A 25,880-nucleotide genomic window follows, 5' to 3' on the forward strand; every position below is an offset into this window, starting at 1 on the left:
GACATAGAATATAACAGGTACTCTATCATGTCCACTCAATTCAGAGACTAATTGCTTTTTGAATTCACAGTTACTAATTTCTAGAAGACTCACTACATAAATAATAATAATAATAATAATGAAGAGGAGGAGGACAAAAAACATGAGCATACTGCATGTCACGTAGTTCCAGTAAGTACTGTTGTCCTCCCAGACAAACAATCTACTTTGTCGGCTATAATGTATTACACATCTAGTGCGACTGAATAAATCCCTTAGCTCACGATTTCAACTTTTTATTCATAATGCTACACTACTGGCCATTAAAATTTCTGCACCAAGAAGAAATGCAGATGATACACGGATATTCATTGGACAAATATATTATACTAGAACTGACATGTGATTACATTTTCACGCAATTTGGGTGCATAGATCCTGAGAAATCAGTACCCAGAACAACCACCTCTGACTGTAATAACGGCCTTGATACGCCTGGGCATTGAGTCAAACAAAGACTGGATGGTATGTACAGGTACAGTTGCCCATGCAGCTTCAACACGATACCACAGTTCATCAAGAGTAGTGACTGGCGTATTGTGATGAGCCAGTTGCTCAGCCACCATTGACCAAACATTTTCAATTGGTTAGAGATCTGGAGAATGTGCTGGCCAGGCTGCAGTTGAACATTTTCTGTATCCAGAAAGGCCCGTACAAGACCTGCAACATGCGGTCACACATTATCTTGCTGAAATGTAGGGTTTCGCAGGGATCGAATGAAGGGTAGAGCTATGGGTCGTAACACATCTGAAATGTAACGTCCACTGTTCAAAGTGCCGTCAATGCGAACAAGAGGTGACCGAGACGCGTAACCAATGGCACCCCATACCATCACACTGGATGATATGCCAGTATGGTGATGACGAATACATGCCTCCAATTTGTGTCCACCGCGATGTCGCTCAACACGGATGCGACCATCATGATGCTGTAATCAGAACCTGGATTCATCCGAAAAAATGACATTTCGCCATTCGTGCACCCAGGTTCATCATTGAGTACACCATTGAAGGCGCTCCTGTCTGTGATGCAGCGTCAGGGGTAACTGTCGAACTGTTCGTGCAGATGGTTGTTGTCTTGCAAATGTCCCCATCTCTTGACTCAGGGATCGAGACATGGCTGCATGATCCGTTACAGCCATGCAGATAAGATACCTGTCATCTTGACTGCTAGTGATAAGAGGCCGTTGGAGTCCAGCACAGCATTCCGTATTACTCTCCTGAACCCACCGATTCCATATTCTGCTAACAGTCATTGGATCTCGACCAACGCCAGCAGCAATGTTGCGATACGACAAACCGCAATTGCGATAGGCTACAATCCGACCTTTATAAAAGTTGGAAACGTGATGGTACACATTTCTCCTCCTTACACGAGGCATCACAAGAACGTTTCACCAGGCAACGCCAGTCGACTGCTGTTTGTGTATGAGCAATCGGTTGAAAACTTCCCTCATGTCAGCACGTTGTAGGTGTCGCCACCGGTGCTAACCTTGTGTGAATGCTCTGAAAAGCTAATCATTAGCATATCACAGCATCTTCTTCCTGTTGGTTAAATTTCGCGTCTGTAGCACGTCATCTTCGTGGTGTAGCAAATTTTAATGGCCAGTAGTGTAAATATCCAGTTTCCATATTCTAAACTATGGAAGAATGGTTATCATTTTCTGATATGGAAGAGTCTCTGGCAGTAGTAATGTAAATTAAGGGGTGGAACATACATGACAGTTATATGGACAGCCTGTAACTAACCTGAAAGATGAAGAGCCTAGTGAAATGTAGTCTTAAGGAAAGAGGGATCGGGAGTGTGTTAGAGAGACTATTCAGGAGAGATTATCAGCAATGTGAAGCAAGAGCTAGTCCACCTCTTGGGAGGGGACTGTAGGACAAACAATTACAGAAATGGAAAGAAGGCACAAAATTAGAGCATTTAGTATGAACTGCACCTTCGCCTGGGATTCGTAAATTTTGAGAAAACTCTTGACTCAATTTCAATTAAGTTAATAGTGCTTGAGAAACGTGGCACTGGTTGAGTGTGAAGCAAACATATATTAATGCAACAGCTTCTATTACATTAAATCAGAATAATAACAAATTGAAAAAGGAGATTCCATGTCAGACATAGTCTTACAGCAGCGCTAAAGGAAATCTTCAGAACCCTAAAATGTGAAAAAGAAAAATGAATATTTGTTAATGGCACATATTTGGTACACCTCCGTTTTCTGATACTGTTGGAGTGTTTAGCTATAGTGCAGATTACCTTAAATGACTAATGCAATAACTTAACTAAATGAGTTTCAAAGCTGACCTTAAAACAATTTTAGTAAGATTAAAACAATATACAGTCAAAACATCACAAATAAAACTCTGTAAATTAACAGTGAGGTGACAGACATAAATGATGAGAATTAATATGGTACTTGAGGCAGCTGAAGACAACTGGATGAACAGTACAAGGAATAAAGAGAAGAGTAAAAATGGAATGGTGTACTCTCAGTAAATCAAACAACATTTTTAAAACTAGGACTCCAATATTTGCCAAATGTAAGTTTACAATCAGCGTGTATTTCAACTTTTGACTGAGACAGTTAGTTTCATGTTCCATGGATCATTTTACATTATTGCATTTTCTTTTCTTTTTCAAAAATAAAAAAAAAAAGATATACAGATATTGTGAGTTAGTAAGTCCTAGTCAAGATGTTATACACAGTACAGTAATAGACTTTCTTCTACAGAATGGAAGGAATCATCAAGGAGAAACTTTCTCAGTTTGTGTTCGAATTTTACTTTGCTGCCTGCCATTCATATAGATTTTTGATGAGAAAAAAAATCAAAAATTAAGGGTAGCTCCACAAACAATAATGAAACACACACTTACAGTTAGTGTGAGAAACAGGAAAAGCAAATAGATCAGGAAATTGACTGAGGTGGAAGACATAATTATGACTGTAATGTTTGCTGGGCATGTAACTAGGTGAGGGGATAGTAAAAGGACCAGGAAGCTTTCTACTAGATTCCAAGTGATGAGAAGTGACCAAAGCAATGGCCTAATTGAAGATGAATGGAGAAGTGTATAGGAGGTCTTTACCAGCAGTGGATACCAAATAGTTAATTATGATAATGAATGAATGAGAAAGGAACACAATGTAAAGTCTTTAGTAATAGGTGTGTCTGAAGAGCCTGAAGGTAACAATAGAAATCATAAATCAGAATGGTAACATAACAATTTGTACCCTGTTTCTCATGAATATGAGCCCATTTATTAACCACTGTGGTACCTTGCCTGGTGGTTTCTTTATGGCCTGTACTGAATAATCTGGACCTCTCTTATCTCTCACACGACACCATTTCTCGACTGCGTAACTACGGAACAGTCCTGTAACAAAACCTACTGTCTTTCAGCTGTCACCAAACTGGAACTCCACCAGTCCTTTTTTTGTTGGTATTTGCTGCATTCTTTCTTCTGTCCTTTTTTTCTTCTACTATTGAATAATGAGGCACAGTTGGCATAATAACAGAATCACGTTTGGGAAGAATGAGATTTAAATGCACAACCAGCAAATTTGAAACAGATTTTCCATGGCTATCTTAAAAACATTCACACAAATGCCTGAGTGGTTTTTTTCAGTAACGTTACAACCAATTTCTTCACCCTCTGCCATTCACTTCAAGTGAGTGCTCTTTTTATAATGATCAGAATGATAATGGAATGATAAATTTTAATCTTTTCTGCTCTAATTCTGTTCCACAATAAAGTTACTTTCATTACACAACCTCAGTCTTCATTTATTTATCTTATTATTAATTTTTATATAACACCTATTCTCGAGGCTCCTTTCTGGTTGGCTTGTGGTCTTCATCGTACGTCCAACTTAACGTGGACAATACTAAAGAGTAAAAACTGTCATAAAGCACTGATTAACAAATGATACTGGTTTCATTTATGTCCAGTGGCATAAAATGAAGTTCAAGACCTGGGAATGGAAATAGTTTTAAATGACGGACTGATAGCAGTAAAAAATACAAAAGTCTTGGAACTTCTACCAAATTATACCTTCAGTAAATAAATAAATAAACAAAACTACAAAGTAAAATAACCATGCTGACTATGGGACAAAACAGCACCACTTTAAAGATAAATGATGTGGCTGAACGTCTAATAAGATGATGATGATAGAATTCTTTAGCTGCACAACATCAAGATCTTTAGACGCACAACATCAAGATCTTTAGCATCATACTAAAGTCGGGGGAGACAAATGTTGTTAAAATGAGTAACAATGTTATAATTGTTGAACAACATATTTCCTAAACTGTCTGTCTCTTGTGGGGGGAGCGGGGAAAACACACACACACACACACACACACACACACACACACACACACACACACACAAGGCAAAAAATGGATGCACCAGTGATTCTTAACAACACTAAAATCTCCAATCTAACAGTTTGGACAACTCACAAAATTTCAAAATGCATACCACATTTGTCTTATTGTCAGCTGGAATAGAGGGTAGATTCCCAGTTCAATTTACTGCTGCCCTATTGTTCAAGTACAAAACAAATAGTTAAAAGTTAATTTTTTGACGTATATACTCCACAATTGCCACAGCCTGGCAGGTCTTCTCACAAGAGCGAGAGTCTTAGGTTAGAAGATTACAACGTACAAAGCGATGGGTAAATGTAACTTCATTCCTTCTTCGTGACTGAAAGGAGGATTGTCATGACTGGACAGTCAGTTTCAAGGAACACAGCTTATTTTCTGACTCTTCCAGCCACACTGTCTCACAATGGTTTATAACTTCCTGGCTCAGTAATGAGGAAATGGCTCATAAGTGGGCAACACATACATTCTTGGTTGCAATGTCAGTTTCCCCATATCCCTGGATTCTGACATGTCCTGTTACCCAGAAGAATACCACTTCCTTTCTGTGGTCACAGAGAGACACCGTAGACTCCCGAATCATCTGAAGCACTTTATCTGCTTGGTTCATTTGTCAAATTATTTGGAGAGAGCTGGGGAAATCTCAGCATGTGAGAAAATAGAAAACCTTTCCAAAAGGACCTCATTATTCTCACATAATTATTAAAAAACTGCCACATTGGGCTTCTTTGGTGGACCAGAAATGATATGGTGTACAGGTGATTGCAGTAGGAAGGAAGATTAGAGTTTAACATCCCATCAACAACCCAGTCATTAGAGGTGGAGCACAAGATCAAATTACTAAAGGTTAATCTAACTCTGGAAGGCCGGATGGGGATCTGAAGCACTGTCCTCCTGAATGCATGACCAGTGTGCTAACCATTTCACCTCTTTGCTCAGTAACTGCAGTATGGAATAGATTTTATACACTTGCCGCATCATGAGTGGTCCCCTGGCTTCCGCACAGATGCTGGAAATAGGGCTGGTCTTAAATGTCCCTGTGGCCACCCTGATTCCCTTGCAGTGGCTAAAGTGAGAATCTTCAAGTGCGATAGCACAGCAGAGCCAAAGATAACAACCATAATCAAGGCAGTACCACATAAAGGCTCTATAGATCTAAAGTAAATGTGTTCTGTGTACTCCCCATGTTATGTGGATTACATATTTTCAAATATTGAGTTCTCTGAGAGGCCGTGTTATTAGATGTCTCAAGTGTTGCAACCAAGTTTGTTTTTGTAGAAAATGAAGCCCAAAAAACTCAACAAATTAAAATTTAAAAATCATGCCCCTCATTTCAATTTCTGGAAGATTAAAAACACTTATGGAATGGTTAAAAAGAACACACACAGATTTTTCAGTAGAAAATTTAAAACTAGTATTGTCCACAGACAAAGACAAAGAGAAAACTACTGACATTTGAGGATGCTGTTCTGAGACATAGTCTTGGAATAGTGAAGGGTGGAGTTCACTGGAGAAAAAGGAAAAACTGTGAATTGCAAGAGTTGTACAAATTTCTGTGATTAGCGAGAGGAGACTAAGTCGTACGGGCACATAATGCATTGAGAAGGCCAGATCACCAGGCAGCTGGTGGAAGAAGACATCAGAGGCAGCAGACTGAGGGAAAGACTACTGCTGGAGAGGGCTGATAGGAGCAGAGAAAATATGAGCTTGGACTGAGAAAGATGGAAGAGGCTGACTGGTGATGCTAAAGGCCGACTGTGGTTTGTATGGCCAAACTAGTAAATTACTATTGCCTGTCTACTTCTGTAACCTCTTAAGAATTAGTTGCAACTACAGTAAGGTCACTGGGAGGCTGGAAAAAAGAGCATAAAATTGAAAAACCATCCATGAACACTGTGCACTGCACAGGGTCTTTAATATGGATGCAGTACCATTAGCTGCTATTAAAAAAAAAAAGTGTCACATTAAAATGCTGCCATGTGGGACACCATTCTCTTGTATAAAACAATCTGATAGAATATTACCAACTATATACTTAAAATAATGTTGCAAAAGAAAGGACCGTAGCAGGACTGTAATACACCCCTAAAAGACCGATACATAAAGTTGTTAAAGGATATTATGCATTTAAGTAATATTGTAGGGCTTCTCTATGTCAAAAATTAGATGGCACCTGCGCAGCAAAGCTACCACTTCCAGCATAGTCCAGTTATCAAGGTAGAATGATATCTCCTGAACCCATAATGAATATGACTAAATAGCTGTCTGAATTCTAATATCCATACACGGCAGAGGTTGATCATGTGCTCTGAGTTTTTCGCCGCACAGCTGCTGAGAGAAACACTTTGATACTACTCATGAATCTATTTACAGGTTTGAGGAGGGGGATTATAACAGATTCTTTTCATGAGTTAGCAAATTTTTCGGTTTCAAAAAAAAGTTTAAAAAATCAAGGAGGATTCCTTTCACATTGCTATTGGGGTGCTGCATCATGCTGTAATTGGAATTCCATTAGGACCTGGTAACTTATTTGTTTTCAGCTCTTTCAGTTGTTGGTCTATACTAAGGATGCTTATTGATTTTTCATCCACTTGGGACTCTGTGTGATGGTCTAACGACAGCACAATTGTACGATTCTCCTGCGAGAACGATTTCTTAAAGGTGAAATTTAAAACTTCAGCTTTACTTCTGATATCGTCTACTGCCACACCAGATTTGTCAATGAGTGACTGAATAGAAGCCTTAGACCCACTTACTGATTTTATGGACCAATATTTTTAAAATCTGTTTGCTGCAGAATCCTTGAACATATTCTCAGTTTGAATACAATAAATTTCCTTGAGAGTGAATGGCTTCTGTCCTCCACATTCCCTGATTTCTGTAATGCATCTGACACAGTGATACACTGTCAACTGTTAGCGAAGGTACAAGCATGCAGAATAGGTTCCCATGTATGTGAGTGGCTTGAAGACTTCTTAAGTAACAAAACAGAGTATGTTGTCATCAACAGTGAGTGTGCATCGGAGATAAGGCTAACCTTAGGGTTGCCCCAGGGAAGTGTGATAGAACTGTTGTTATTCTTTTTATATGTAAATGATCTGGTGGACTGGGTATGCAACAGTCTGTGGCTGTTGCTCTTGATGCTGTAGTGTATGGGAAGGTGTCATCTTTGAGTGACTGTAAGAGGATACAAGATGGCTTAGATAAAATTTATGGTTGGCATGATGAATGGCAGCCAGCCCTAAATGTAGAAAAATGTGAGTTAATGCAGATGAGTAGAAAAAACAAACTAATAATGTTCAAATACATCATTAATAATGATATGCTTGACACATCACACTGAATAAATATCTAGGTGTAATGTTTCAAAGCAATATGAAATGGAATGAGCATGTAAGGATTACAGTAGGGAAGGAAAATGCTGGACTTTAGTTTACTCGGAGAATTTTAGGAAAGTGTGGTTCATCTGCAAAGGAGACTGCAATAGGACACTTGTGTGACCAAGTGTTGAATACTGTTCAAGTGTTTTGGATCTGCTCCAGGTCAGATTAAAGGAAGTCATCAAAGCAATTCAGTGGTGGCATGGTAGATTTGTTACCAGTTATGTTTGAACAACATGCAAGTAATACAGACACACTTCAGGAACTCAAAAAAGAGTCCCTCGAGGGAAGCTGAAATTTATTTCAAGGAGCACTATTGAGAAAATTTAGAGGACCAGCATTTGAGGCTGACTGCAGAACAACTCTACTGTTGCCTACATACATTATGCGTAACGACAATGAAGAAAAGATTATAGAGATAACAGCCCATAAGGAGCTATACAGGCAGGCTTTTTCCATAGTCTATTTGTCAGTGGAACAGGAAACCAAATGACTAGTAGTGTTACAGGGCACCCTCCATCATGCACGATATGGTGGCTTGCGGAGTTTGTATGTAGATGTAGAATGAATACTGTCATGACCTGGTGATGTATCATGTGACACTGACAGAGCCAACTCCTGCTTCCAAATTGAGAAAGTGCACTTGTAACCTCCAACATTGATGGAACTGAAGGCATTGCTTCCCCTCTCAGCAATTACTCAACACTGATGGAAAGCTGGGTCCTGTCTGACGGTGCACTTATGTGAGCAAAATGATCCACTTTATTCTGGGCAATATCTCCTTTGCTGTTCTGGAAGGTACCAATCTTCATAAAAGAGTAATTGTGCGCACCTTGCATCTCTGACCAAATTCCTTCTGACAGTTTCCCACAAAATCAATCACTTAGTGGAAATGTTTAGGGAGCTCAGGCATCTCTGCCATGATCATTGTTTGCTCTCTTTTATAACACAGCAACATTCTGCTCTCGCGACTTGAAAAACTCTGAGGTATACAACAGACGGTTTGAACTTAAACCTAAGCAGGGTCATGATTGCAGAGCAACATACTGCACCCCACCATGGAACAGACTGTCTTCTTAGTTGTCCTGAGGACTTAGGAATTGATGCTCCAGTTGTGTGGTCGATCATGCTTTCTGTTTGTTTTGCTGAGGATCACTCATGGCAGCCATCTTTAGAGAACTACTCTTTCTGGCAGCTGTATCCATATCAGGAATTGGTCACTGGAATGTAGATCATGATTAACTTTCCACAGAATAGGAAAGCAGGTGAGCAAAGTGAAAGACCGATGGCAGAAAACAACTCTGTAGCAGTGGTAAAGTGCATATGCTCGCTCATATCCAGAAGACACAAATCTCCTGTTAAGAAGAGACCCTTGCTAAATGGTGAACACCCCCAGGTGCTTAGTCTTCCCTGGCAGGGTCTGAAAAACCTGAGCTGGGATTTGCTAAGTACTGCCAGTCTTCTATAATGGTAAGGCTGGCGATTCCTCAGTGACTACCATGTGGAAAGGCAATGGTGGAACATTGTGTGCCACAGGGAATTAGGTGGTCTTGCCTTAAATACCCAGATTGCAAGGATGGTACAAACTTCTACTAAAACTCAAGCAGGCACATTTATATAAAGTGCATCAACCATAAATAATGTTGTCTTGTACTGTCGCTTTACAAGCGCAAGCCCATGGTATGGGTTCCTTCATTATTGCTTCAGCTAAACCAGCGCTAAGTTGTGCTGTGAGTCATCCAAGTTGTCAGCAGTAATATAAAATAAACTACATGCCACATGAGAAAAAATATACGATTTGTGCAAGAAAATGACCGAGACTCTCAGCTACTGCCACCATCACAGAATGAGGTGGTAGTATGAGATAATTAGCAACCTATTAAGGGGTTGGCTGCCTTAACACTTCGAGCATGTTGTTACTGTGCGGTAAGACTTGTACACAGCATTTAGTAATTAAACACTGACTTAATTTATATAGTGTAGCTTCATTTTATTGTTGCTTAATTAAATTAAGATTAAACTGACTTTGCTAATTCATGTTTACCTTGGTAACATGGAGACAACTATTCTTTACATGTGCACAAAGCCCACAGCATGCCCCCTCCTGTTACAAAAATTGGTGGCCCCATTTGAGGGTTATAACAACCTCAATCTCATAGTGCACTGCATACCAATGGGGTGTATGACTGTTGAGTTTGAACAGTCATTAGCAGGGAACCTCTGGAGAAACATGACCTGTGCTTTCTTCCAGCCACTGGGCATAATTTTTTGTCCGAGGGATCTACAGTTTTTTTTTAAATTTTTTATTTAATAAGGACTAATTCTGCCACAAATTCTATATAGAAAGTGATACAGAGTCCACCAGGCCCTAGCAGTTTGTTTAGTTTTAATAATTTCAGCTGTTTCTCGGTGTCCCTGAGACTAATATCTATTTCACTTATCTTTGCAGTGATGTGAGAATTAAATTGGGATAACACTCCTGGATGTTTATGTTTGGTTCACATTTAATGCACTTTCAATCATAAAACTAAAACTGCAAAGTAAATTCATAAAACCTGTATTAGCTGATGCATACACCTTCGATGGGCATTTTGATGCATAATACGTCGATATAGTTTACATATACTGTGAAAAATATAAGGAGGGCCCAGAATGTAACTTTCGGCTGTATAAAATGGATGGTTAATTGTACTTTTAAACTGGAGCCACAGTTCTTCTCCATGCTACTGTTCAATGGTAAACATTACAAGCTCCTGATTTAGACATGTCACTGCTGCCTCTCTATCTAGTTCACTATACATATAAATCTGGCTACCTGTTCCAGTTTCCCTCTCTAATAATATTTTAATGCGTCAGGTTATTTATAAGACCCACAGGAGGGTGAAGTTACTTGGGTACTGCTAAGAGCAAATGAAACTGCCTTGTTCAAAATTCGAAACTACAATGGAGAAGAAATAGTACCTAGAGCTGCACCGAGCGAGGTGGCACAGTGGTTAAACACTGGACTCGCATTCGGGAGGACTACAGTTCAATCCTGCGTCTGGCCATCCTGATTTAGGTTTTCCGTGATTTCCCTAAATCGCTCCAGGCAAATGTCGGGATGGTTCCTTTCAAAGGGCTTGGCCGACTTCCTTCCCCATCCTTCCCTAATCCGATGACCTCGCTGTCTGGTCGCCCTCCCCAAAACAACCCAACCCAAGCACCTAGAGCTGGTAATTACAGTTTTCATTATTACATAATTAATATTTTGTATATCTTTGTTCTTGTTTCCTACTATTCATCCCATTTTCGACATGACAATCACATGAAGCATTAACTCATTTAAATGGTTACACAGGATGAAGTCACTATAAGTAAAGATCATTATTTTGTTCCACAAGTAGGGCTACATGTACGCAATGATTTGTACAGCTTATGCATTGCAGCAAGATCTATGGCAAATACTATGCTGATGCTAAATATAACTATTGCATTGTGCAATCAGTTGTTGTCCTATAATTCACGGCACAAGTTGAAACAATCTATACGATTTTGTGTTGATATGTTAACTTCTATTTAATGACTAATCATTCATAAATATGTAATTAAGTGTAGTTTCAAACTAATAACATAAAGCTTGATGACCCATACTGTCAGTTGAGTGTTGGTGACTGATGAGAATTTATCTACACAGATGGCCACAACAATTCATGAGTGGTTGTGTGTAGTAACACTGTTGCATATATACAAACAACAACAGTTTCATGAAGAGAATGATCACGTCTCTCTTGTCTTCATTAGTTGTTTTTTTTTAATTTGTCTTCGCAATGAAACTATCTCAATGTACATCACATAATGAACACAGTATTCATCTGTTTTGTTCACAAGTGGCATCAGCTAGAGAAATTCATTTCACTTTTCACTCAAAACCAAATAGTGATAGAAACAAAATCATGTACGACATATGTCTATGACTTGTACGTGGATCGTTCAGTTGCAGCGAGAAAACCTCTATGAGGCACCAATCTCCAACCAGTTTGAGGTAGAATAGAGAATGAATCTGTTATGGTAGTCAGGAAAATGTTCTTGTCTTGGGGATCTGTCACTAACAACGCTCAACGTACAAAGCTGTGATTAAAGGATTATGGACCTTGTCACGATACACATAATGCTGACTTGCTACTAAAATACGTCAGGAGATACCTGACAAGTAATACTCCAGGGCTCTAAGGCAAAAGAAATAATGTGTTGTACATTAAAAAAATGATCAGTGACTACCTCTACTTCTCTGTTACTATCAGCGTAACACGCTTAAATACCTTGCATGTCCAATATGCGCAGAATCGTATACTGTTGGTCCACACGAATACCAGTACACGAAATTCTTGTTTCTAGTTATAAAAGGAACCTTGCACTTTGTTAAAGAGTTATACACATTGATGGGGGTACGAAATCCGGATGGTTCAATCCATTTCGTAGATGTCGCACTCAGCGAAAAGCTACGCAGCTGTCGAAGCACTCCATAAATTTTAATAAGGCTTTTCTTTTTCATGGTGGCCTATACCTCAGTAAGTCAACAAAATTAAACTTCCTTCACACCAATGAATACTACATTCCACTATATAATGTGTTCACTTGTTGTCCCACTTTTCGTCATCATTACGTTCGTACAGTAAATGAACATAACAAACTTTGTCAAACGTTATTGTATTGTTTTCAGAACATGATACAGATACACTGTATTCAACGCCTCTTAACAACGCCTCCCGGCATCGCAAATGTTTGTCAACAACAGTTAGCAAAGATTATAGTCACCAAAGTACCTTTCCAAGGTTGTTATTTAAATCTTCATTGCTAACAACGAGATCTTTGGTTGGTACAAAACCAAACACATACTATTTGCTGTAGCTGTTCGGCCAAAATTTTATTGTAAGTGGAGATAGGAATTTTATTATTGCAAGGATCGTGACTTTTTAGCTATTTATCATACAAATGTATATTTTGTGTATACAAAGCTTCGAAAAGTATTAAACATTTATTTTCTTCTTTTGAAAGTATCCACAAATAATTCTTAGACATTGCATATAGTTATTTTATTAGTCTATAAAATTTCTGTTAATGATTTTTGCGAGATATAAACTTCTGTATTCACATTGCAAAGTATTTATAAGAGATATTGACCCCTCTGATCATTACTGTCTGGTAATAAAGCTAAAGACTAGTTTGGTGAAACCTCTACAATATATCACATAGCTGACACCAAATTTCTATTCCCTAGGTCATTTTGTTGCATCCTTCTGAATCTGCTTAGTGTATTCATCTCTTGGGCTCCCTCTACGATTTATAACCTCCACTCTGCCCTCCAATGCTAAATTTGTGATCCCTTGGTGCCTCAGAACATGACCTACCAACCGGTACCTTATTCTTGTCAAATTGTGCCACAAACTCCTCTTCTCCCCAATTCTAATCAATGCCTACTCGTTAGTTATGTGATCTACCCATCTAATCTTCATCATTCTTCTGTAACCCCACATTTCGAAAGCTTCTATTCTCTTCTTCTCCAAGCTATTTATCGTCCATGCTTCACTTCCATACATGGCTACTCTCCGTACAAATACTTTCAGAAACGACTTCCTGACACTTAAATCTATACTCGACGTTAACAAATTTTTCTTCTCCAGAAACGCTTTCCTTGCCATTGCCAGTCTACATTTTATATCTTCTCTACTTCGAACATCATCAGCTATTTTGCTCCCAAAGTAGCAAAACTTCTTTACTACTTTAATTTGTCTCATTTCCTAATCTAATTACCTTAGCATCACCAGACGTAATTCAACTACATTCCATTGTCCTCGTTTTGCTTTTGTTGATGTTCATCTTATATCCTCCTTTCAAGACACTGTCCATTCCGTTCAACTGCTCTTCCAAGTCCTTTGCTGTCTCTGACAGAATTACAATGTCATCGGCGAACCTCAAAGTTTTTATTTCTTCTCCGTGGATTTTAATACCTACTCCAAATTGTTCTTTTGTTTCCTTTACTGCTTGCTCAATATACAGATTGAATAACATCAGGGAGAGGCTACAACCCTGTCTCACTCCCTTCCCAACCACTCCCTTTCATGCCCCTCAACTCTTGCTGTACAAATTGTAAATAGCCTTTCGCTCCCTGTATTTTACCCATGCCACTTTTAGAATTTGAAAGAGAGTATTCCAGTCAACATTGTCAAAAGCTTTCTCTAAGTCTACAAATGCTAGAAACGTTGGTTTGTCTTTACTTATCTTTCTTCTAAGACAACTCGTAAGGTCAGTATTGCCTCACATGCTCCAACATTTCTACGGAATCCAATCTGACATTCCCCGAGGTTGGCTTCTACCAGTGTTTCCATTCGTCTGCAAAGAATTCGCGTTAGGTTTTTGCAGCTGTGACTTATTAAACTGATAGTTCGGTAATTTTCACATCTTTCAACACCTGCTTTCTTTGGCAGTGGAATTATTATATTCTTCTTGAAGTCTGAGGGTATTTCGCCTGTCTCATACATCTTGTTCAACAGATAGTAGAGTTTTGTCAGGACTGGCTCTCCCGCGGCCGACAGTAATTCTAATGGAATGTTGTCTACTCCCAGGGCCTTGTTTCGACTCAGGTCTTTCAGTGCTCTGCCAAACTCTTCACACAGTGTCGTATCTCCCATTTCGTCTTCATCTACATCCTCTTCCATTTCCATAACATTGTCTTCAAGTATATCGCCCTTGTATAGACCCTCTGTATACTCCTTCCACCTTTCTGCTTTCCCTTCTTTGCTTAGAACTGGATTTCCATCTGAGCTCTTGATATTCATACAAGTGGTTCTCTTTTCTCCAAAGGTCTCTTTAATTTTCCTGTAGGCAGTATCTATCTTACCTCTAGTGAGATAAGCCTCTACATCCTTACGTTTGTCCTCTAGCCATCCCTGCTTAGACGTTTTGCACTTCCTGTCGATCTCATTTTTGAGTCGTTTGTATTCCTTTTTGCCTGCTTCATTTACTGCATTTTTATATTTTCTCCTTTCATCAATTAAATTCAATATATCTTCTGTTACCCAAGGATTTCTACTAGCTCTCGTCTTTTTACCTACTTGATCCTCTGCTGCCTTCACTATTTCAACCCTCAAAGCTACCCATTCTTCTTCTTATTTATTTCTTCCCTCCATTCCTGTCAATTGTTCCCTTATGCTCTCCCTGAAACTCTCTACAACCTCTGGTTCTTTCAGTTTATCCAGGTCCCATCTCCTTAAATTTCCGCCTTTTTGCTGTTTCTTCAGTTTTAATCTACAGTTCATAACCAATAGATTGTGGTCAGAGTCCACATCTGCCCCTGGAAATATCTTATAATTTAAAACCTGGTTCCTAAATCGCTGTCTTACCATTATATAATCTATCTGATACCTTCTAGTGTCTCCAGGATTCTTCCATGTATACAACCTTCTTTTATGATTCTCGAACCAAGTGTTAGCTATGGTTAAGTTATGCTCTGTGCAAAATTCTACCAGGTGGCTTCCTCTTTTATTTCTGTCCCCCAATCCATATTCACCTACTATGTTTCCTTCTCTCCCTTTTCCTACTCTCAAATTCCAGTCACCCAAACTATTAAATTGTCGTCTCCTTTCACTACCTGAATAATTTCGTTTATCTCATCATACATTACGTCAATTTCTTCATCATCTGCAGAGCTAGTTGGCATATACACTTATACTACTGTAGTAGGTATGGGATTCATGTCTATCTTGGTCACAATAATGCGTTCACAATGCTGTTTGTAGTATCTTACCTGCACTTCTAATTTTTTTGTTCATTATTACCCCTATTTGATTTTGCATTACCCCTATTTGATTTTGTACTTATAACCCTGTATTCACCTGATGAAAAGTCTTGCTCCTCCTGCCACCGAACTTCACTATTTCCCACTATATCTATCTTTAACCTATCCATTTCCCTTTTTAAATTTTCTAACCTACCTGCCCGATTAAGGGATCTGACATTCCATGAACCGATCCGTAGAACGCTAGTTTTCTTTCTCCTGATAACGAAGTTCTCTCGAGTATTCCTCGCCCGGAGATCTGAATGGGGGACTATTTTACCTCCGGAATATTTTATTCAACAGGACGCTATCGTCATTTAACCATACAGTAAAGCTGCATGCCCTCGGGAAAAATTACAGCTGTAGTTTCCCCTTGCTTTCAGCCATTTGCAGTACCAGCACAGCAAGGCCATATTGGTTAGTGTTACAAGGCCAGATCAGTCAATCATCCAGACTGTTGCCCCTGCAACTACTGAAAAGGCTGCTGCTCCTCTTCAGGAATCACACCTTTGTCTGGCCTCTCAACAGATACCCCTCCGTTGTGGTTGCACCTACGATACGGCCATCTGTATCGCTGAGGCACGTAAGCCTCCCCACCGATGGCAAGGTCCATGGTTAATGGGGAGGGGGACCCTAGGTCATGATAGCATAATATATGCGAAATACAATATTTGCATAGTGTCATCTGCTGCTACTTAGTTAATATTTTGGAGAACAAATAACACTCAACCTAATTCGCTAGTGATTGTAAAAATGTGGTCTTACCAAAGTTCATTATTTACTTACTTGTTCCATTGATCAAATTCGTGATCAACATTACGATGTGGAATTTTTCAACAGAATGAGCACAAATAAGTAGCTACCTGTGACGAGTCTTAACATTTTTCTGTTCTCAATACATATATATCCTATGCTTGTAATTGGGATGATTCCTCTACTCCTCTTCTCTTATTGTTCCTGAAGAGTATTACTTCAGATTCCTCATTATTTGTAGTTAGCCTCTTGATCCAATAAACTGTGTGGTAGACTCTAGTATCGTTTTGCTTTTCATTGTGATATCCTGTAAATTATTGTCTGTAGTTATGCTGTGGCATCATCTGCAAGAAAAATCACAGCTTTTCATGATTAACAGGCAAATAGTTTATTATATACATCAGGAACAGCAGGGATCCAAATATAATACCCTGTGGTACAATGTGACTTATTTGTTAAAATTCTGAGAGGTATTTCTTTTGTTTTAGCTGTACTTTTCTGCTTTTATTTTAATTTGTGGGTGCGATTCAATGATACTAAGAGCTGGTCTTCTAATTCCATAGTGATCAAGTGTTCTTATTAAAAATCACAGTTAACTAGGTCAAAAGTTTTGACAAATCACAAAATATACCAAAAGGATTTCGGCCTTGATCTAATCCCACTGAAATGATATTTATACATTCATATGCAGCTGAAACTATTGATTTTCTTTCCGGTAATCCAAACTCTCTACCATTTATGATCAATTTCTTTCAAAATATGACATGAATCTAATTTATATTATTTTTGCAAGAGCTTTTGAGAAAATGGATAAAAGACAAACTGGTCTATAGATGTCAGAGCACACTGGATCTCCTTTTATGTATAGTGCTAAACTGGATACTTCCCATCTATTTACAAACTGCTTATCGACAGAAGTGAATCGACTAGGTGGCAAAGTCGTTTGACCATTTAATTTGTCATTAACTTTAAAATTTAATTTGAACACCATTTATATCATTGGAGGTTTTATTATCAAATTTTTCTATAACTTTTACTATCCATTGCTTTGTCATAAGATACAATTAACACAAGTGAATTGTGAAATCCCATTTATTTTTAAGTGGCAGTAGGGCTTGTAGAGGACAACTTTTGTTAGTTTTTGTTTGTATTTGGCATATGTTGGTAAAATATTTGTTGAAATAACTACAAACAGTTACAAGATTTACTATTTCTTCATTGTCTACTTTGATCCTTAGGCTTCTGCTATTACTGTATGATGATTTCCCTGTTTCTTTTGTGATTTTTTCCCATATACCGCTGGTTTTGTTTAGTGACTGAGCAATGATATTTTTTGCAGCTTTTTGTGTCTTATTATGAGCCTGTAAGCTTTACATAATTTGTCAGTATGTCAGACCTATGTGGATCTTTGATAATACTATAATGATATTTTAGTTTTGTACAGGATACAAGTAAACCATTTTTCTACCATGGCACATACCCTGTCTTTTTTCACTATGTAGGTACTCCTCTATAACTTTTAAGAAAATATAATTTAAAATCCAGAATGAGATTTTCACTCTGCAGCGGAGTGTGCGCTGATATGAAACTTCCTGGCAGATTAAAACTGTGTGCCCGACCGAGACTCGAACTCGGGACCTTTGCCTCGCCCGCGGAAGGCAAAGGTCCCAAGTTCGAGTCTCAGTTGGGCACACAGTTTTAATCTGCCAGGAAGTTTCATAATTTAAAATATTATATTTATCGTTTATATTACCAGAAAGAAATTCCCTCAAGACACTTAAATTTCTTAGTTCTTTACAAAAACACAACGCTAACCTATAGTTCCTAGATTACGGTCACAGGTAAAAAAAGATACAGGACAGTATCGTTTGCTGCAGAAAAATAATTTAATGAGAAAAAATTGATTACTTAGGTCTACCTTCTGAAACGTCAACTGCTATTAGGTACCGAAAAGTAGCATTGGAGTACATGCATTAGAATTTTGAGTATTAATTTGGCAACTGTGTATATATGGAAAATAAATTTTCTACACTTGCACTTTCATTGCCTTGCAGCCACACAGTGTGGCCGTATGGTTAGAGGCGCCCTGTCATGAATCGCCCGGCCCCTCCCGCCAGAGGTTCGAATCCTCCCTTAGGTATGGGTGTGTGTGTTGTCCTTAGCGTGCGTTAGTTTGAGTAGTGTGTAAGTCTAAGAACCGATGACCTCAGAATTTCGTCCCTTAGGCATTCACACTTTTTTTTTAAACTTGCAGACGTACTTTGGATACAGTTTAGAATATTGTGACACTTGACAAACGCCACTGATGTGGAGAATTGTTGGAAATAATGTTTTTGCATTTGAGAAGTATCACAGATGTGGAAAAGTGTTCATTTGCTACTGTGTTGCATCTTAAAGCAACCATCATACTTAGAAAGGAACACTTATTGTTTTTATCATTGGAGGCATCCTTGTCTACAGTGCAGCGTTTTGTTGGTGATACAACAAACGGACAATGCACGTTTTATGCAGTACAGCCAACTGTTGGTGACAGTAAGAAACTGAGGTTCCAATTTCGATTTATGCTTATTTTCAACAGTGCAGCCATCTGTTGGTGACAGTGAGCAACTTGAATGTGAAACAGGATTTGATTTGATTTCATTTTTTCAGGGTTTGCGTAATAGTATTTAAGGTAAAAATCTTGTTCAACAAATACGAATTTCTAATCCATTGTTAATATTTTGTAAGTAAATGCTGGTTTTTAACTACGTATAGGAAATATGCCACCTACCCATTCCAATATTCTTTGGCAAATGATATATAGCTTCAAATGAAATTTGTCAAGGTGACTTGTGAGCCAGTCCTTTAACGAATTTTGGAAGTCAGTAATACAATCATAATTGATAAACTTTTTGGTATTTTAGGTAATTCAGATACTTTATCGTATTTGGCTGTTGAGCAGGCATACATGGGGTGGCGGACTGTGTGGGGTGTGGAGGCCCTCCTTCCCTCCCTCCCTTTTTGCCCTTGGAATGTGTCTGGATGCGATTCCCAGTACAGCCTTGAAGATAAAGAATTGCTGATACTGTTATGAAATGTGCAGTTGTCTCTGCTCTAATATGGCACTGCAGATAAGGAAGTGCTGATGCTGACGTCAGCACATTCTCTGTCAGTACTGACTGTGACCCATTACTCATTTAAATATGTTAATAAGTATTCTAAAAATATAGCACATGTGTGGTAATTTAATTTCTTTTCTCTGATTTCACTGCATGAAGTTTGTTCTGACATGGGTCGAAACTTCTCTTCCTTGATTGTCTCTCTTCACCAGTACCATTTCTCTTTAGCATCAAAAAATAGTCAGCCATCATGTTTGCATTCCACCTTCCTTGATATCTCTCTTCCAAGTCATTGAGATGCTGATGGTGCCACTCTCCTTGCTCTTCACTGTCTTCACCAGAGTTTGCAGGGATGTGAAAGTCTAGAATTAAGCTTAGCACTCATGTTACATCCTCATGTTTTGAAATTCTGGAACATTGTTTTAATTATGGTTTTATAATTTAGATGATTGTTTTGTAGAAAAAGTTGGTCACTGCTTCTGTAAACGAAGCCTTTTTTCCCACTGTGTTCATTCTAGTTTCAAACATATTGTCTTTCATTAAATTTCTGATCTGCAGACCTACAAATATTTCTCCTTCAAGTTTCTCATAAAATACTTTGGGAAATCTTGTTACCAAGAACAGGAAGCAGTCATCAGCTTTTCACTGTGGTTTAGTGAAAGGTTTCATTAATCCCAGCTTGATGTAAACAGGAGGTAATGGTATCTTGCTAGGTTGAACAATTGCTCCATTTGTTATATTCCATAAACTGAGTTGCAGGGTGTTTCATTCAGGTCAGTTAGTTGGCTTGCAGTGCATGTCTTTGGCTTGGCAGTCCCACTCACAATGAAACATGACACTTTTGTTTAGCTGGATTATTAACCAAGTAACATTCCAACTACTTTCAGTTTCCCACATACTGATCAAAAATGTTTTCCATATTCCAAGTATTTCATATGTGTCCTTACAGTGTACTGAATAGGCAACAGGTATTGAACTAAAAAAATTCCATTATGTAAAAGTATACCATTCGGGCTACGGTTTGATAGGTCTACAACCAACCTCCAATGACTTGAATCATAAGTGACATTAAAGAAATTCAATAAACCGTCAATATTACAACAAAAAACCATATAGTCTTCTTCTTTAAAGAATTTTATTACCAAGAGAACGATACTCTGGGAAATAAAAGATGTTTTACTTTCAGTCGTGACACAAACAAGCTAGCAGCATCTTTTGCCAGATTCACGTCATGAGTTAAATCATTTAGTTCATTATGAATAAACAATTCTGGTGTAGGATCTTCTTCCAGCTTCGAGTTATCACCATCATAACATTCATTGTCTGAACTGCTCTCCTGTTGCAAATCTTCAAGAATGTTGGGTGGAATTGGAATAGGGAGAGATTCACTATACATAACTGGTCATAAGGCTGAAGAAATGTCAGGATGTTTTAGATCCTTCTCACTTTTTGTGTGATGACATTCAATGTTAATCACGCGAAACTAACAATCATATACATGATTTTGTGGCTCCCTCCAAACCCAGGAAACTGAAACGACAGTTATTCCCTTTTCCCATTTTTCCACAGTCTCAGTCCCTCAACATATGTACTACATGACTTTCGTGGTGCCCAGCTTTCGTCTTGATCACCAAGCCTTATACCGAAGTATGTGTGGTGGATATTTTCCCCAAAAGTATCAAGTCCTTTATTTGCTTAGCAATTATGTAGCTACCACAAGCACAATGGAATACGCTTGTGTTATTCAGACACTTGTGGGAATTCATTTCTAAGAAAATGTAAAACCACATTTAACCTCACAACACTATGGTATGTCAGCAATGAACTAAAGGTTCCACCTAACTACCAGGTGGGTGTCAAAGGTGTGACCAACTACTTCAGCTTACTAAAAAAAGTTAACCTTACATGCAATTTAGGTTTAAATGAAAGATAAGTTCACTTGATTTATGGAGAACCGTATGTGGTAGGAAAAACCTAATAACAGATCGGAAAACAGCACAGGAAGTACCTGAAGAACAATGAAAATCACGCAAAAATGAAAAATCGTGTTGCATTGTAGAGTAATAAACTCCAGTTTTAGGTTGTGATTAATAATGATAAACTGAAATTTTTTATTTCGAAAATTTGCTTTCGAATTTCGTGATTAATAGGCTATTCGCTGAAATTTGCATGTGCATGTTCTTTTTACAATACTCTGATACACTACTTGCGCACGTTTTGCACTTATATAATGCATCTAGCTTTCTATAAGAAAAGTTTGTTTTCTCAACTTTAACTCTTATTTGAGGGTACTGTGTAATTAGTATTATAGCTGTTAGCTCATATTTCTGTGAGGTCACATATTTCCTGACCTGTGTTGACAATGTTGCTATGAAAGTTCACGTGACATCAAGTTTTGTAATATGTTTTTAAGCTAAGTGCTCATACGTATATTGTGCACTTGAGTGATGTTCCAGCCTGCTGTACAACTTGGTTGTTGTTACACTTTACTCTTATTATGAATCAGTTTGATTTTATGGTTCTCAAGTCTTTATGTATTAGCTTTTCTTTTCACTATTTCTTTGTATTTTCCATAGTACAATTTTACAACTGAATTGCCATGTTGTTGTAATAGTTATCTTTTATAATGGTGCATTGTGTCAAAAAATGTTCTGAAATATGTACTAGTAATGACTGGCAGTACTGAATATATGAAGTAGTATCAGTTATATATCTGTTTCGTTTGATTTCCTGTAGCAATCATCTTTAGTTCTTACTCTGTAATGTGTGTACACTACATGACAAACAGTTGTATCATGGAATAGATTAAATTTTATTTTACCCCTTGGTTCATTATAAATTTCATACTGGGTTATCTCTTGCAAACTATTCTTAAAAACGTGACTTCAGGAGTCATTAATTATTCGAACTGATTTCTACTGAGAAGTATCAGGAGCTTAAGGCAATGTTTTATTTATCTTGACTATTGGTGATCGTTGTAGAAAATGGAGTGCTAGTATGCTGTTCTGACTACTCAGTAGCTTCATGCTATCCTCCAAGGGAAGGTTGTACAAACTCAGGATAACTGCTTTATTCTTGGAAAAGCATGAGGACTGCATTGTATCAGAGTGTAATAGCACCTAACAGGAATGTAAAACTGGGATATGCTATCTGTCGATTTCATATTGTGCAAGAGAGGTAATTTGGAGAATAAGCTTGACGAGTATGGCAGAAATAACTGTAGAATGATGGAGTGATGATGGGGTTTTGCACAATTGTTCGCTAAATGAAAAGCTGAAAGAAACTGAGATAGAGACCAAACAATTTGGAGAATTTATAATTGCATATCGCCTGCTGAAGGAAACTTCATTCAGCTTATTCAGTCTTGTGAATGTGAAACTGCAGCAAATGACTGACAAGTTAGTCTACACTTGAGCCTCAGCATACTTCTTTCATCTATTTTATTTGTAGTATGTGACATATCCATATATATGTTGCAGACATATCCAGATAGACACGTATGTCAAAGTGCTCCTTATGATATAATCGTAATTTCTTGTGTTACTACAACGATACTATTTTTATAGAAGAAACTATCATTCATCCCTTGACCTTTAGTGGTAGTGTTTTGTGTAGACACTCTGATAGTGTTGGAACACGGTTGTCTCATTCAGTGGAAATATTAAGAAAACAGCCTTATAAATGTCGAAAGGCAACAAAATTATCTTTTACCTAGCTTCATTTTTAAATATTCTTGAGTTTGGGACAAATTATTGTGTATCAGTCTGACAGCATTTACACTTCTGAAGGACATATCTTTATTTTTGATCAAAATCAGTTTAAGGGCTTAGAGGAACTTGTAAGGTCTGTCACTAATGTTGACTTATATCTAAGAAACATCAGATTTCAGTTTTCACATAATATGTAACATGTAATTTTTGTTTCATAACTGACTATTTGGCCAATGAATCAGCTGCTTGCGAATCTCAGATACTTTTCTTCTGCACACTTTTTTCGATGTGTCAGTACTGACAAGGAGGCAGCCAGCAGCACAACTGAAAGAGTCTCATAATCCACACAGTGCCCCTACATACATCAAGCTTCCCAACATACAAGAGAAGAATGCTACAGCACAAGAGTGTTCCTTCCAATTCAGAAGAGATCCAGTTCCACAAGTTTGCAATGTCGCACATTGCAACCATAGAAAAGCAAAGTCCCTAGGCTGTGTTAAGACAGAATCCGAAACACCTGAAATAAATGTTAAGCTTTCTTTCAATGGGCAATCAGTAGCCAGCTATGAACTGAAAATACTAGATGCTCTTTGTAAATGGCAGGGTTCAACATGAGTGTTGAGACATTTATCCTTTTACCATGTGGTAATATGATGTAAAATTCATTGACATATTTGTACTGCTTCATAATGTTCAGAATGCATAACCTGAATTTTTACTATCACGACGAAGCCTTTTGTGGATTAATCACAATTTAAAAGTTAATAAACTGCCAAAACTTGTGATGTAAACTTAGTAATTATAAGGTGATTTTGACATAATACATTTTTATTTAGAAGTCTGATTAATTCTAGGGTGACAGCTTAATTTGGGAACAGGAAACAGGTAACTGCGTGTTGTGCATTTCAGATGCAGCTTCTTCCTCCCACACCTAGTACATGAGGCCCAGTTGTGGCTCAGATAACTACCCTATCTTGAGGTGATATCCATGCCTCTTGGGCAACTGCCTGACATAAATCCAAAGACGTTACAGAGTGTCGACCTTATAGGTGCCAATGCCTGCCATTAGGCCACCCATTTGGCAGCAAATATGACTTTTTACACAGACAGACCATAGCCAGAACATCTCACAATGTTGTTTGTTATTGTGTGATCGTGACTGATGACACGATGCCAATGGAGGATATGAAGCCAGATGCTGTGCGGAAAGACCTTATCATGGGTTTCCATCTGTATCTTATTTTTCTCCTGGAACCCTATAAAATCTCCAGAGTTTTTCGGTATACAGCAGTAAAATAAACTGTAGACAGAAACAAGTGTCCAAAACCATCATCCATCAAGGCAACAGAGCGTTACAATCATAGGAGACATGGTCTGTCTAGGCAGGAGCTAACTCTCCATCTTCTCCACTGGCGATCGTGACAGTCAGTTGCAATCACTGAATAAGAAAACAATATTACATGATGTTCCTCCTTATATATATATATATATATATATATATATATATATATATATATATATATATATATATATATATATATATGCCCTTCTAACTTGACAAATGGGAAACACATTGACTGATTCTAGTGCAGTTCCCATTTATTGTCAGTAATGTGTGTGTGTGTGTGTGTGACACTCAACTCATAACAAGAAAGATTGGGATCTCTATCTGCAATCTGACAGTCGGTGTGACATCACTGCTGGGCACAGTGCGTGAGGTGATAGTAGATTGGCTTCTGACATCACCACAGTGGTGATAGTCCCCATTAATTGCTGCAGCAGCAGCCACTCAGCCAACATTGGTGTCACATCAGCATGCCCTTCTCTGGGGATTGGGTAAGCACTGCTCTGTCCACAATGGATGCTGACCTCAGACTACAAAAGCCAGTCATCTTTCATGAGGGACAACCAGCGACTGTGCCCCATTAGCACCTACCCATGTGCCAAAGGAGGGTGGCCATGCACTGCTTCTCTCAGACAGCTGAGTCTGGTGCTCATCTCACTAACGTGATGCCTTCTTAAGCTGCCATACACTTGTAGCAGTTTACATGAAAATACAGACATTAATGCACACGAAAACATCTTAACACTAACCATTTTCTACAGAACATGAAGAGAAAGACATTTAGAGATGACAGTGGTGATTCGTTGTTAGTGAAATTAATCTTGCTAAAGAATAATTTAAATTTACAGTATCAGACAGACATACTAATGGTGTTCTCCTCATCAAGAGTTCAGTATCCATACAAGCATAGAACCTCAACACCATGTAGAGATGAAGCATGGAAATAATGTCAAACCCAACCATCACGAAAGGCTGTCACCAGCACATGGAAAACAGAGCAGAGCGCGAGGTGAGGACCTGATTTCTTGCAGCTGAAATCAGTGTAAGAGCTAGCAGGCCAGGTCTATCAGCAACAACAAGTAAACACCTCTGACAGTGGTTCTACCCATTCCATGTTTCACATGCTCACTCCGTGAGAGCATTTTATACTATTCCTCTTTAATAACCATGTCAACTCATCTGCATCCATCTTGACATCCGCTGATGGGATACCAAATCCACTCCCCCTGGAAAAAGCCACATAGGGCCGAAAATGTCCTGACTTCTGCTGGCACCATGGTCCCAAAACCTACAAGGGCGAGAGATTCCATGCCTGCAAATCCACTACCGAAACAGGCAACGCCTTTCAGCTGTCGCC

General features: G+C 38.4%; 1 protein-coding gene across 2 annotated transcripts in view; it reads right to left on the reverse strand.

The window, feature by feature from the left end:
- The window catches only part of LOC126299072 (probable cysteine--tRNA ligase, mitochondrial), a 100,545-nt gene extending 87,947 nt beyond the window's left edge, over positions 1-12,598 (reverse strand). The window contains exon 1 of one of the 2 annotated variants that reach the window (XM_049990741.1): positions 12,103-12,598. In XM_049990741.1, coding sequence (XP_049846698.1) covers positions 12,103-12,335 — 233 coding nt within the window. In that variant the 5' untranslated portion in view covers positions 12,336-12,598. The remainder of the gene's footprint in view (positions 1-12,102) is intronic. The other variant, XM_049990742.1, reaches the window with a different exon arrangement.
- Positions 12,599-25,880: the final 13,282 nt, after the last annotated feature.

Source organism: Schistocerca gregaria, chromosome X (assembly GCF_023897955.1).
Source record: "Schistocerca gregaria isolate iqSchGreg1 chromosome X, iqSchGreg1.2, whole genome shotgun sequence".
NCBI classification, from domain to species: domain Eukaryota; kingdom Metazoa; phylum Arthropoda; class Insecta; order Orthoptera; family Acrididae; genus Schistocerca; species Schistocerca gregaria.